Raw genomic sequence first — 13,226 nt, forward strand, 5'->3', positions numbered from 1 at the left:
TAGGACCACTGAGTCGATACGATCTCCCCTGGGGAAAAAAACAATGAAACAAATAAACACGTATCTGTGATCTGTCTCCTGGCAAAAAAAAAAAAAAAAATATGCTAAATTCGACATTTTTGTAGATGGAACCTTGAAAGTTTTGAAATAAGCTTCTCTCATATGCTGAATCTGATGGTGTGATTTTTGTTAAGATTGTATGACTTTTAGGGAGTAATTCCTCCTATTTTCTAAAATGAGGCAAATTTTCTCAGGCTCAGAACTTTTGATGGGTAAGACTAATCTTGATGAAGCTTATATATTTAAAATCAGCATTAAAATGCAATTTTTTCCATTAACTATTGGTATCAAAATTCCATTTTTTAGAGTTTCGGTTGCTATTGAGCCGGGTCGCTCCTCACTACAATTCGTTACCACGAACTGTTTGATTGATAAAGACGGTGGGAGCAGTTATGAGGTTAAAAGTTGAATAACCAAGACTCATGGGTTTTCTCACAGTTGAAAAAAGTTTGGAAGATTATGTAGATAAGTCTGCGAGCCAACATTAGAATATTGGAAGCCACAGCGATGACAGTGGTCAAGTTGCTCCTACTTTGACGTTCCAAAAAACAAAGGGAGATTTGCTAGATATTTTGAAGAGAAATTACCCATGGATATTTGTTTTGGGAACTTGGCTGACTGACCATATGTCAGTCTGTAGGACTGACAAGCAGTAGACTGTACGAAAAGTGTGGTTTAATTTCCTTTTCTAGGGCTATAATAAGAGAAAAGTTGAGATGACAAGGAAACTTTCTGCAGATGAAGGATAACATATTGCCAAAGATTGTACTTTTTGGTGAACTGTCTAGAGCTAAACGAAAAATAGGTCGTCTGAGGTTTGGGTGGGAGGATGTCGTAAAGAAAATATGAAGGGAATTGAAAGCTTCCTGGGAGGTTGTAAGGAGGGAGGCTTTGGACAGATTTGGGTGGAGGAGGAGCATACGTAGCTGTGTTGGTTTGGGCGGATTGGTGCTGCGGTAAGTTTTTCGTAGTAGTAGTAGTTTTAGTAGTATATCTGAAAAAGGGGTTTTCAGCTTCACCTTCATTCAACTCAATTATATGTAACTGGCCCCGTTCATCTCATACCCTACATGGTGAAACTCAACTCTTAATTGTAAGATGTTCTTACCTTCAGATAATTTAACTACGATAAAATTGAACCCATGATACTTGATACTTTTTTATGCTCTTTCGAACTGCAATAATTGCTTCTTTGTGAGATTATATGTTGGGCCCTTAAAGGGAATCAAAACACTCTATACTAATCAAAAATTTAAAAAGGCGTTTCTACAAAAGACTGTCTATTGAGGAAATTGCCATTTGCAGGTGATCCAGGAATGGTAATTATTATTATCATTAGTTGAACAGTGAAATTATATTTAGAAAATAAATTTATAGGGATTTTGAAAAGAACCTGGAACCGCTTGAAAATAACGTCAATGTTTTGTCGTGAGGACATTTTTGGTGGGTTTCAGACTCTTTTGAAAAATTTCTACAAGCTTGTTTAACATTTTCTTGTTAGGACTAACGAAAATCATAATTACCATTCCTTAATCAGCTAAAAAAAAAAAAAAAACTTTACTAGACAGTACTTTTTAGAAACGCATTTTTAAACTGGTGGTTGCTATGGAGTATTTTTAATCCCTTTTAGCCCATTTTAGTCCCTTCAAAATATAATTTGGAATTCAGAATTCGAAGAGAGCATAAAATGGCCAACAAATTTTGTACTCCTGAAATATCATCCCGACATTTCATCTTCACTAAATTGTGTGAAAAATGCCCATATTCACCAGGGCCGTGTCCAGGATTTTTGTTTGGGGGGGGGGGTGCAAAACTTAAAAAAATATTTATAAGCTTTTTTTATATACGTTAGGTTCTTACGAGTCGAAAAAACATTTCGGGGGAGGTTCAAACCCCCTAACCACCACCACCCTGGTTACGGCCTTCTATTTGCCCCTTAACTCAACGAAGGATCTGAGCAACATATCTTTGACGGAAAGTGATAATAGTTTGACTTGAATTTCGGCACTTAAAAACAACTAATTTAAATAAGGCATTTACGATTTAGGTATGTATTCTTTGCCATATTTTCGAAACCCGGCCACTTAAACGGGTGCATCATGGGAAATCTGGAAGTAGCACCTGCCGAATTTTCATCTCAGTTTCAGTCAGTATAGTAACACAAATTGATTAGTTTTCAAAATGCGGAGTTCATACTGGAATTTTATGTCCGTGGGGTTGCTGTTTATGAAGCTTAGTGGCGGTAAATTTTAAATATTGGTAAAATTCTAGGTTCAGGCTTGTTTACTGTCTTAGAAAGTATTTGACGTAGTCGAAGTGAACGAAACTTTCAGGAATGGATCTAAAGCTTAAATTAGGTCCATTTGTTGTTGATATTACATCACTCTCCTTTGACAAAGGCGTATCCACAACTTTTGATCCAGGTTTTTTTTTTGGGGGGGGGGGAGATGCTACAAAAAATCTTAACGAAAGAGACAAAAAAATTGTTTAAATGGATTTTGTTACTTTTTCGGGTCAGACAAAAATTTCAAGGGGGATTCAAAAACATTAGGCCCTGGCTGAAGTGGTGAGATCTTAGGCCTGACTGATCTCAGTAAAATATGTTTAAAGTTAAATTTCTGTACAAGATTGGACCTTGAAAAGAGGGTTGGAAAAACTTGGAATCCACTTAATAAATTTATATACCTAATAACTAAGTACTTAACTACAATTAGTGCTAGTAAAGAGCTAGTCCTCCTCAGAAGGACACATTGTAAAATTCTGAGAATGACTTTTAAAAATTCGAAAATCCTCACTTTTATCATTCCTAAAAGCGATTCCCTTTACTTTACTCCCCCCCTAATTTTTAAATATATTGTTTAAATTATATATCAACTTTTTCTTGATTTCGTCGACATTGCTTCCTTCCCATTAAATCTATTTAAAGATTAAATAAAAAAAGCAAGTTTTTGTAACTGAAAGTAAGGAGCAACATTAAAACTTAAAACGCACAGAAATTACTTCGTATATGAAAGAGGCTGCTTCCTCATCAGCACCCCGTTCTTTACGCTAAAGTTTGACTCTCATTTCTTCTTTTTAAAACAGTAAAAAACTTTAGCGTAAAGAGCGGGGCGTTGATAAGGAAGCAGCCTCTTTCATATACGAAGTAATCTCTGTGCGTTTTAAGTTTTAATGTCGCTCCTTACTTTCAGTTAAAAAAACTTGTTATTTTTATTTAATTTCTGAACGTTTTTGAATCAATGCATGTTTTGATTTTGGCTCTCCGCAGAGGAATAATCAAAACGAAATTTGCATTTTTTTTTTTTTTTTTTTTTTTTTTTTTTTTTTTTTTTTTTTTTGGCTAAATGGCTTTCTCATAATTTTTATCGAATGATTTTGAGAAAAAAAGAGCGGGGGACGAAGCCTAGTTGCCCTCCGATTTTTGGTTAATTAAAAAGGCAACTAGAACTTTTAATTTTTTACGAATCTTTTTATTGGTAAAAGATTTACGTAACTTATAAATTAGCTTACGTAAAGAACTTTTGTATTCTCATGTTTTTATTACATATATGAGGGGATTCGCCCCATCGTCAGTACCTCGCTCTTTACACTAAAGCTTAAATTTTATCCCAATTCATTAAGAATGACCCCTGAATCACAAAAGCCGTAGATTAAATAGTTGAAATTACTAAAAATACTTTAGCGTAAAGAGCGAGGTATTAGAAGGAGGTGAGCCCCTCATATGGGTAATAATTTCTGTTTGTTTTAAGTTTTATTGCTGTTCCTTACTTCCAGCTGAAAAAGCTTTTTCACATTTATTTTTTAATTGTTTTTTTTTTAAATAATGCTAGTAAATCCTGCTCTCCCTTCATGGAAATTTTCTTCTCCCATGACAAATTCTCAATGGAAAGTTCTCCCAGCATATCCCCCTCTTCTCAACCCCTCCCCCCAACCAAAAAAATCCTCCTGAAAACGCCTGTATACTTCCCAATAACCATTGCTATATGTAAGCACAGGTCAAAGTTTGTAACTTGTTGCCCCTCCCACGGGGACTGTGGGGGAGTAAGTCGTCCCCAAAGACAAAGTTATAAGGTTTTTCGACTACGCTGGATAAAATGGCTATCTCAGAATTTTGATCCGTTGACTTTGGGAAAATAATTAGCGTGGGAGGGGGCCTATGTGCCCTCCAATTTTTTTGGTCACTTAAAAAGGGCACTAGAACTTTTCATTTCAGTTAGAATGAGCCCTCTTGCAACATTCTAGGACAACTGGGTCGATACGATCACCCCTGGGAAAAAAAAAACAAACAAAAAAACAAATAAACACGCATCCGTGATCTGCCTTCTGGCAAAAAATACAAAATTCCACATTTTTGTAGATAGGATCTTGAAACCTCTACAGCAGGGTACTCTGATACGCTGAATCTGATGGTGTAATTTTCATTAAGATTTTATTACGCTTAGGGGTTATTTCCCCCTTTTTTGAAACATAATTTAAATTTTTCTCAGGCTCGTAACTTTTGATGAGTACGACCAAACTTGATGAAAATTATATATTTAAAATCAGCATAAAAATCCAATTCTTTTAATGTATCTATTGTTATCAAAATTCTGGCTTTTAGAGTTTCGGTTATTATTGAGCAGGGTCGCTTCTTACTTACTGTTCGTTACCACGAACTGTTTAATATCCTCATTCATGCAATAACAATGCTTGCATAATATTTGTCCGAATTTCTACATAGCAGTTCGCATGGCTCATTGTACACCAGCGACAAGTTGTTCTAGCGAAAGAAGTTTTTCCTGTTTAAAACGGGTGAAAAGTTACCTGCGACCAACCTTACCCCAAGAAAAGCTAAATGCCCTAGCATTTCTATGCATAGAGTCAGAAATAATGAATAAATTGTCATTTGAATATGTAATTGAAGATTTTGCGAACAAAAAGGCGTGTAAAAGAGCATTGTAATCATAATTTGGTTTGTATACAGATTGTATTGAATAAAAGAATAGATTGATATTGAATTATATTGTTTTTATTTATTTATTTTCTATAACAATTAACATACTTATATAATTCACTAAATCAATGAATATTGACTAGCAAAAATAATTAGTGAAACTAAACCTTCACCTCCCCAAGGATCTCGTAATTGGCAATCATATTAATAACAGGCAGAAGGAATTATTATTTATTGCTTGTACTTATCTATTATTGACTCTACAAAAATATTTTACAAGCCTCAAAGTTACTATTTCATTAATAAAAAATCAGTCTTTAATATGATTGTACAAATTCAATTTGTAAGGGTAAGTAGGGTGGCAGCATTGAAATAGCCTACTGGCGGCAAATGCTTAAATCTGGCACTGCTAAATAGCTGGCTTCAGCAAGAACTTTTTATACTATCCTATTTAACCACGTAATATAATTTCGCCTGTTTATTCTCTTGTTATAAATCTATAACAATTGTCTAGGATTTTCTATTTTCTAGGATTGCCGACAAAAGTTCAAGATTTTGAATACTTTCAAGCAGATGAAACTGATTTAGAAGCTACCACTGCAGCTCCATTCGACTACAGTTTTGAATACCAGCCTGAAGATGTCATATCTAGGAGAAAACCCGCCCATGCAGTAATTGTCAGTGGGCCTGATGGTCACGATCATCACCATGAACATCACGATGAACATAACCATGAACACCATGACGGTTATAACCACGAACACCATGATGAGCATAATCACGAGCATCATGATGATGATCACCATGATCATCAAGAAGATCATCACCATGAGAATCATGATGACCATCACAACAGCCACGACAGCCCTCATAACGGAGGGGATTCTCATATTCATAGTGAGCCACATCATAACGAGGATTATAATCACCATTCAGAAAAAGAAACAAACCAACCAAATACTGAAGTGCAAAAGAACGTTAGTAACCAGCAGGTTGATGAGTCGACTCTTGTAAATGATGCTCTTACTAATATATTAGGTAAGATGTTTGTAAATATGTGTTGCTTGTATCTAGTTTCAAAGGCAGCGCAATAGTGCAATAGCGCTGCCTCAATAAAAAATCAAGTGGACTCTATGTAAGATCTATTTATATTTTTTTCTTTTTAAACAAGTTGTATGAATGTTATTGGTGAAAATTTGCATGGGAATTGAGTGAAAATTGCCTATTTGAATGGAAATTAAAAGTTCTAGCACCCTTGTTAACAGTCAAAAGTGATTGGGGGGCAACCAGCCCCATTACACAAATTTTTTGTTGCCCTCACTCTAAGGAAGACCTATCAAGTTTTGAGACAGACATTATATTCAGCTTAGTTGGAAGGTCCAATAACTATGCCTATGAAAATGACATGAACCCTGTCATCTTTTGGGCAAGAGCTGTAATTTATGTAATTTGCCTATTGTTTACATGCAGTTTTTGTCATTGGGAAAAGAGGAACAAGTTTCCTTGGTCTCCAGAAGGTTGAGGGTGTTAAAGTATAGATTTCAGGGAATGTTGACCTAAATCAAAACGCAACATGTCCATGCAGAAGGTCAAAAGGGTGTATCAGCAATATCTCAAAAATGGCTTAGGGTATTCAGTTTAAACTGTCAGGGCAAATTTAGGGGGGATGTTGAACCAACCAAAAGACGTAATATACTTACTACCACGACTACTACTATTGCTGCTGCTACTACGACTACTACTACTACTATTACTACTACTATTGTTGCTACTGCTGCTTTTTCTACTACTGCTAATATTTCTACCACTTCTACTTCTTCTGGTGCTAATAATAATTGTAATAAAAATACTTCTACTGTTTCTGCTAGTAGTATGGCTATTACTGTCACTGCTACTACTGCTACTTCTAAAACTAAGGTTACAAGTTTGATACTTTCAGGTAGTATTGAAGGGATGTTGCACTAAACCAAAACACCCTATGTGCATACAGGTTTTGAAAAAAATTTATCATCAGTATCTCACGAAGGGCTTAGTGTCAAAAACATTAGTAGAAGTTAGGTTGGCAAAATGCTGGATCAACGATGTTTCAGGAATGATTTAGAGCATTTCCAGTACTCAGTCATATCAGGAGGACTTAATTCTAAGGCTACTACTACTATTACTGCTACTACCACTATTATTCCTGCTACTGCTACTACTGCTACTCGTTTTTCTACTACCGCTGCTACTAATATTAAGGCTAGGATTGTTAGCGTAAAACTTTCGGGCATGTTGAGGGCGATGTTGGACTAACCAAAAGGATACTATGCATATATTACTACTACTGCTGCTATTGGTACCATTCCTACTGCTACTAAGGAAAAGATTTGATAAACATTTAACATCAATTCATCAGGCTCCAGAACGGCTTAGAGCATAAGACATTATTCGAAGGCAGGTCGTCAAAAGGTTGTATCAACAATATTTCAGGAGCGGCTTAGAGTATTTAGAGTATTCAGTCATTTCTGGAGTGGTCCCTACTAAAGCCACTACTACTACTACTACTACTACCACTTCTGTTCCTGCTACTGTTACTACTACTACTAAGGCCAAGGTTGCAAGCTTGAAACTTTCAAGGCATGTAGAGGGTGATGTTGAGCTAACCGAAAACTTACTATGTGCATGTAACTACTACTAGTAGTACTGCTCATACTGCTACTACTACCGAAAATTTTGATAAAAATTTGGAAGTGTGATTGCAACCAGCAGGTGTGACTGAGGTTACTTTCAAATGTGACTAAGAATACTTAAAACTGTGACAACTTCCGAATGCAACAAACTTGCGACTGTGACAACTTTTTGCTGCAACTATTTACTACTGTAACTGTGACTATCTGCCACTGCGGCTACTTGTGACTTTAACTGTTACTATTGCTAATTGTGACGGCAACTACTTGTGACTCTGACTCCTTGTGACTGCGACTACTTGTGACTACAATTACTTGCAATTGCAATAACTTACAATATGATTACTTGGGACTGACTCTTAAGATTGTTGCTACTTGTGACTATGACTGCCACTACAATCGTTTGCGACTATAATCAGTTTTGACTATGACTGCGACTTCTTGCTATGACTGACTACTCGCAACTTCAATTATAACTATTTGCAACTATGACTGCGAGTTTGCAATGTTTGCACAGATGTGCAAACTGCGAGTTTGCACATGTGCAATGTGACTGCAATTACTTACGGTTGCAATTGCAACTACTTGCAATTGCAACTACTCATGACTGGGAGTTACTTGGACAAGTTGTAATTGAAAATACTTACAAGTGCGATTGCAACCAATTACAACTGCGGCTGTGACTACTTTCGACACAAACTTCTTGCAATTGCAACTGTTGCTTCTTGCAACTGCAAACATTTTAGACTGTGACTACTTCTGACTGCGAAGTCTTGCAACAACAATTGTAACTTCTTACGACTGCGACTACTTGTGACAGGGACTTTAATTGCAGCTACATTTAACCGTTACAGCGGGTTCTTGCGGCAACTCCGACGGCTTACAATCGTAACTATTAACATCTGAAACTTCTTGTTACTGTGACTGTGATTACTTGCAATACCGTACCATTACGCATAAGCATGCTCAGTCCACTTTTTCACGAAAAGGAGTTATGAGTGCCGACTAGAATTGATTCTTATTCGCGTTAGCTGGTCAATTTGATCAGTTTTTCATTCCGTTAGTTTCAAAAGTAGGTATTTTGTATTTACGTACCTAGTCCCATTAAAGCAATTTGTAAATAAGCATAAAAGTGTTCAGTCAACTTAAACATGCTCCCCCGGACTCAGCACGCTTATGCATTTTGGTGATTCAAGCAATATGGGACTGAGGACATCTAGTTTTATCAGCATCATTAGTGTCGCGGTGAAGAAAAAGAACATATAAAATATTTCAGAGATTGTGTTTATGCAAACACACAGGTTACTGCTTCAGCTTGTTTTGTGAGCTGGGTTTAAAGTAGACTTCAAGTTTTTCAGCTAACTGTCTGCCTGTAGAAACGAAATGGAGTTTGGAGAACAGCTCCCCTATAAGATAGTGGTTGTGACCTGAGTTTGATCTGGTGGTGATAGCCTAAGATATGCACATCACCTAAACAGAATCTGAGAGAGGAGAGAACCCCAAAAAATTATAATAATTTTTAAATACTATTTGCCAAATGGCCAAGGTTAAAAAGAAATATTTGCAAGTAGTGTTTTATGAAAACTTTTTGCTTGACAAGGAGAGAGCTAGGATAAAGGCATTATATCTTCTACTCCTCCAAGAGCAGCAATTAATCAAATGTCCCCAGGAAGTGTGGAAGAAATAAAAAAAACATACATGGAGTTTCCCAGCTTACGAATCCCATTATACAGAACAGAGAACTCAGAGAAAGTATCTCCCTTCTATGAACATCAACAAGATGTATGATCTGTATGTTGAAGCCCAGATAACTGCTGGAAAGAAATTTGAAAACCCTGCTGTCTGTAAGAGAATTTTTAAGAATTTTATTCAACCTTGGTTTTACTGCAACAACAAAGGATTTTTGTGCCGTTTGCCACCAATGACGAGGCTAAAGAAGCAGTCAGAATAGAAAAAAACACCCATAAATCTGTTTTCAACAATGCTTATTATTCGAAAATAGCAGATATAGCATCAGCAAAAAGTAAAACAAGAAAGGAAAACAAGAGGTCTGGTGCTCTGACCTGCCACAGTGCATACCAGCACCAAATTTCGCTACACTGGAATGAAACTATCCTACCTCCAAATATGCTTCAGTTGAAACTATTCTTTGTCCAAATTCGCTACTTTTCAAAACAGCTTTTGAAGTTTTAAGATTATTTTGAAGTACTTCATAAAGAGGTTATAGGGGGGACACCGAACAGTATAGTTTCTCAAAGTAAATCGAAATCTTCGAAAGTCCAAATAGGGACTTAGAAATTTAGAGTTTCAAGGCGTGGTAAAAGCAACTTTGAAACGGTGATTTAGAAGACATCTGGTGGCGTGGTGCCAATTCTGATGGCAAATGCGGATTTAGCTCAAAATTTCGCACAAGATAGACTACTCATTCATTTTTCCATTTTTGGACATGGGATAGTTTCAATCGGAGTTCATTTAGAGGTTGGATTGTTTCATTCCAGTGTAGCGATTTCTTCTTCCTCTTCTGTGATATATTCTTATGTTATAAAATTTATATATAAAAAACTAAAATTGAAGTAAAAATTCCATTTTCATCTCTTTGTCTCTTCTTAAGCCGTCTTATCTAGCGTAAACGTTCTATTTTCTTGGTTGTATAATCAATTTTAAATATGCACTTCTAAATTATCAGTAAATAAAAAGGTTTTTTATATTTACGTTCAATAGCTTACTTTTGAAATCTAAAAAAATCTAAATCCGCCAAGAATCAAATAAGAGTTCTGAAACTCCGAATTTTTATTGAAGTTATCACATTAATTTAGTTTAAAGTCTTTTTAACCCTGATATAACTCCAAAATAATTAAAACCCTAGTTTGACCTTGAAACTATTTTATTTGCTTGGTATATATAAATTTATATTTATATATTTTGCATTTAAAATATTTTTATTTTGCCTTTGATATTTTTTAGGTCAATTAACAAGTTTTGACACGTCGTCTCCTTTAGCAGCATCTGCAGTTCAAGACATCGTGAAAAAAGTGAAAACTAATGTAACAACATCTACCAGCGTTGTCACTTCAATCAACGCTCCGGGAAAACCAACAATTTCCATCAGTTCTGAAAAACTAATTGTAGCTAAAAAGCCAGTATCAAGCGACATCTTAAAAGTGAGTGATTTGAAAAACAATAATAATGAAGTTGGTGTAATTACCCGACCTTATATAGAAAAATCGGATGATAAGAAAGTGGTACTTTCTGGATTAAGTTCAAATATAGTGAGGGCACCTTATAGACCAAATCCATCAAAAAATGAGATTCCTAGACCCATGAAATTTTTAGTCAAACAAGATTCGAAATATAATTTTTTGAAATTTACGACGGACAATATTGGAGGCGTTGACGCTGAAAGTACCCAACGCACCGTTGGTACAACATTGGGCAAAAATTTAGCCGGACTGCCAGCATTTCCTGATGCTACCGAAGAAAACGTTATGAAAGTAATCAAAGGACTTACAGGTGAAGAGATGTCAGTGGCCAATGTGTCTGTTGAAACTTTGAAAAACCCAATATTCTTGGAATCAGGAACTTTTAAACCCGTTTGTAAGTATCAAATTCTAAATTATTGGTTAATATGAGCCGACCTTTATCTTTGAATCGATGTACCAGAACGTTTAGCGAACTGAAGGTTTATGTTCCTTCTGAAACAAACAATTTTGTGACCGCCCCGCATCTGTAACTTGTGCTAAAAGGATGTGACGCTGTACATATAACAGAATCCTTTATTTGTTGTTGTTGTTGTTGGTGCTTCTGAAAGATCTGCTCTTTGCATATGTGACACATGTCAAGTCAAATCTCACGATCCCCCTTTGGCCTAATGGGAAGCCAAGAGAAAAACTTTTAGCTTTTGGGGGCTTTCTTTTAGCGTCTCGATGTCAATTTTCCTCAGAGAGGCACAGTAGCCTCTTCCTCATCTAATCATTTCTTTTCTTCACAATCTATAGATACTCAACACAATCCTCAACTCTCCAATAATTCAACACAACGATAACTCAACGCAAATACTCCACGTAACCTGTATTAAGTAAATATTCAACACAATCTGTAATAATTTTGGCTGTAGGCTACGAGAATTCCTTTATGTTTGATCAATCCATTCACCAATCACGAATTATATTACACACACCCCTTTCCTGAATCTTCCTTAGGTCTGTTCTTACCTGAACTCTGGGTTTTCCCAAGATCTTTTTTTCCAAATTATAAAGTTTTTAGGGTAAAACCCCATTTTTGTCATTGCTGCCAATTTGAAAAGTGAAAGAAAAAAAAACAAGCAAAGCTAGTTGGTTAATTCTGACTGTGCTTTTCACCCGTAAAATAAAAAAAAAAAATAAAAAAAGATGAGCTAGAAACTAGGAAAGATTGAAGAGACACTATACTGACTGGCCCTGAATCAAAAGATGTACTAATAATAAGTTTTATATTGTATTTCGAAAATTCTATGACGTACAGAAAAATACCTACTAGTAAAAATTATTTACCAGTGAAAGTAGGTTATTTAAAATTACACAGGTATAATGTTATAAAGAAAACAATATGAATTTGCCAATTGCTACTATTACTTAACTTAAGTCCCTTCCATCCTCGCGGGACGTTTTGGGGCCACTTCTTTTGATAGGGCATGAACTAGGGCTCGGTACGTTGTTCTATCGTGTGCAGTTCGAGTCAACTCTACGATGCGCTTTCGGTCAAAGTTTTCAATCCACCTCTTGCGAGGTCTTCCTCGTGGTCGAGATCCGTCTATGGTTCCTTCGAGGGAGATTTTTGGTAGACGGTCGTGGTCCATTCTCTTGACATGCCCGAGCCATCGCAGTTGTTGTCGTTTGATTTTATTTAGGATTGTGTCGGGGGACTATTGGGATTGCTACTATATAACTAGGTAAAGATAGTAGTAATGCAAATGAAACTTAATAATCTCCCCTCACTAAAAAGTTATTACTGAATCAAAGAGAGCCTGTTACACAGTGTAACCTGGTACCCCCACCCCTGGACACGGTCCTGCTACTAAATTTATATAAAATATAACATTATCCCTCAAGGAATCTAAAAGTAAAGAAAACTCCCCGACTCCATATTTAGCTTTCTCATTTTCTGTCAAAGATTCATTTTCTTTCTTATGCAATAGCTTAGGTGAAATTTGGAAATATTATCCGTTTGTTTAATCCTATAATTAAATTACGCAGTAGAACGTAAAACTAGGACGTAAATTGCAAACATACTCTTTAGGTCAAGCGGAAATACGGTAATTTGAGTAAGGGTAGAAAGTAACAACCAATTCTAGCTATCGTAAACGATGTTTACTCATCAATTAGCTTTTCGGTGATAATACTGGTAAAACTTGGCAAGGAAGAAAATGCACTTACGAATGTGTTTTAACTTACATACAAGCTTTAACTCCAGCATCCTCTTTCTTTGTGGAACATTCCAGATGCGATGTGTGGCGAATATAGCTAGCATCAGTGGCATCGATTCGTGGAAATGAAGGGAGGGGAAGATGTGCCATTTGGGGGGGGGGGGGT

The 13,226-nt window shown here is 36.1% G+C and overlaps 1 protein-coding gene across 3 annotated transcripts in view; it reads left to right on the forward strand.

The window, feature by feature from the left end:
- Positions 1–2,188: 2,188 nt before the first annotated feature.
- Positions 2,189–13,226, forward strand: part of LOC136041832 (uncharacterized) — a 78,768-nt gene continuing 67,730 nt past the window's right edge. For all 3 annotated transcript variants that reach the window (XM_065726611.1, XM_065726613.1, XM_065726612.1), the window contains exons 1-3: positions 2,189–2,302; positions 5,525–6,031; positions 10,624–11,253. In XM_065726611.1, coding sequence (XP_065582683.1) covers positions 2,242–2,302; positions 5,525–6,031; positions 10,624–11,253 — 1,198 coding nt within the window. In that variant the 5' untranslated portion in view covers positions 2,189–2,241. The remainder of the gene's footprint in view (positions 2,303–5,524; positions 6,032–10,623; positions 11,254–13,226) is intronic.

The sequence above is a fragment of the Artemia franciscana genome, unplaced genomic scaffold, assembly GCF_032884065.1.
Source record: "Artemia franciscana unplaced genomic scaffold, ASM3288406v1 PGA_scaffold_39, whole genome shotgun sequence".
Lineage (NCBI taxonomy): Eukaryota > Metazoa > Arthropoda > Branchiopoda > Anostraca > Artemiidae > Artemia > Artemia franciscana.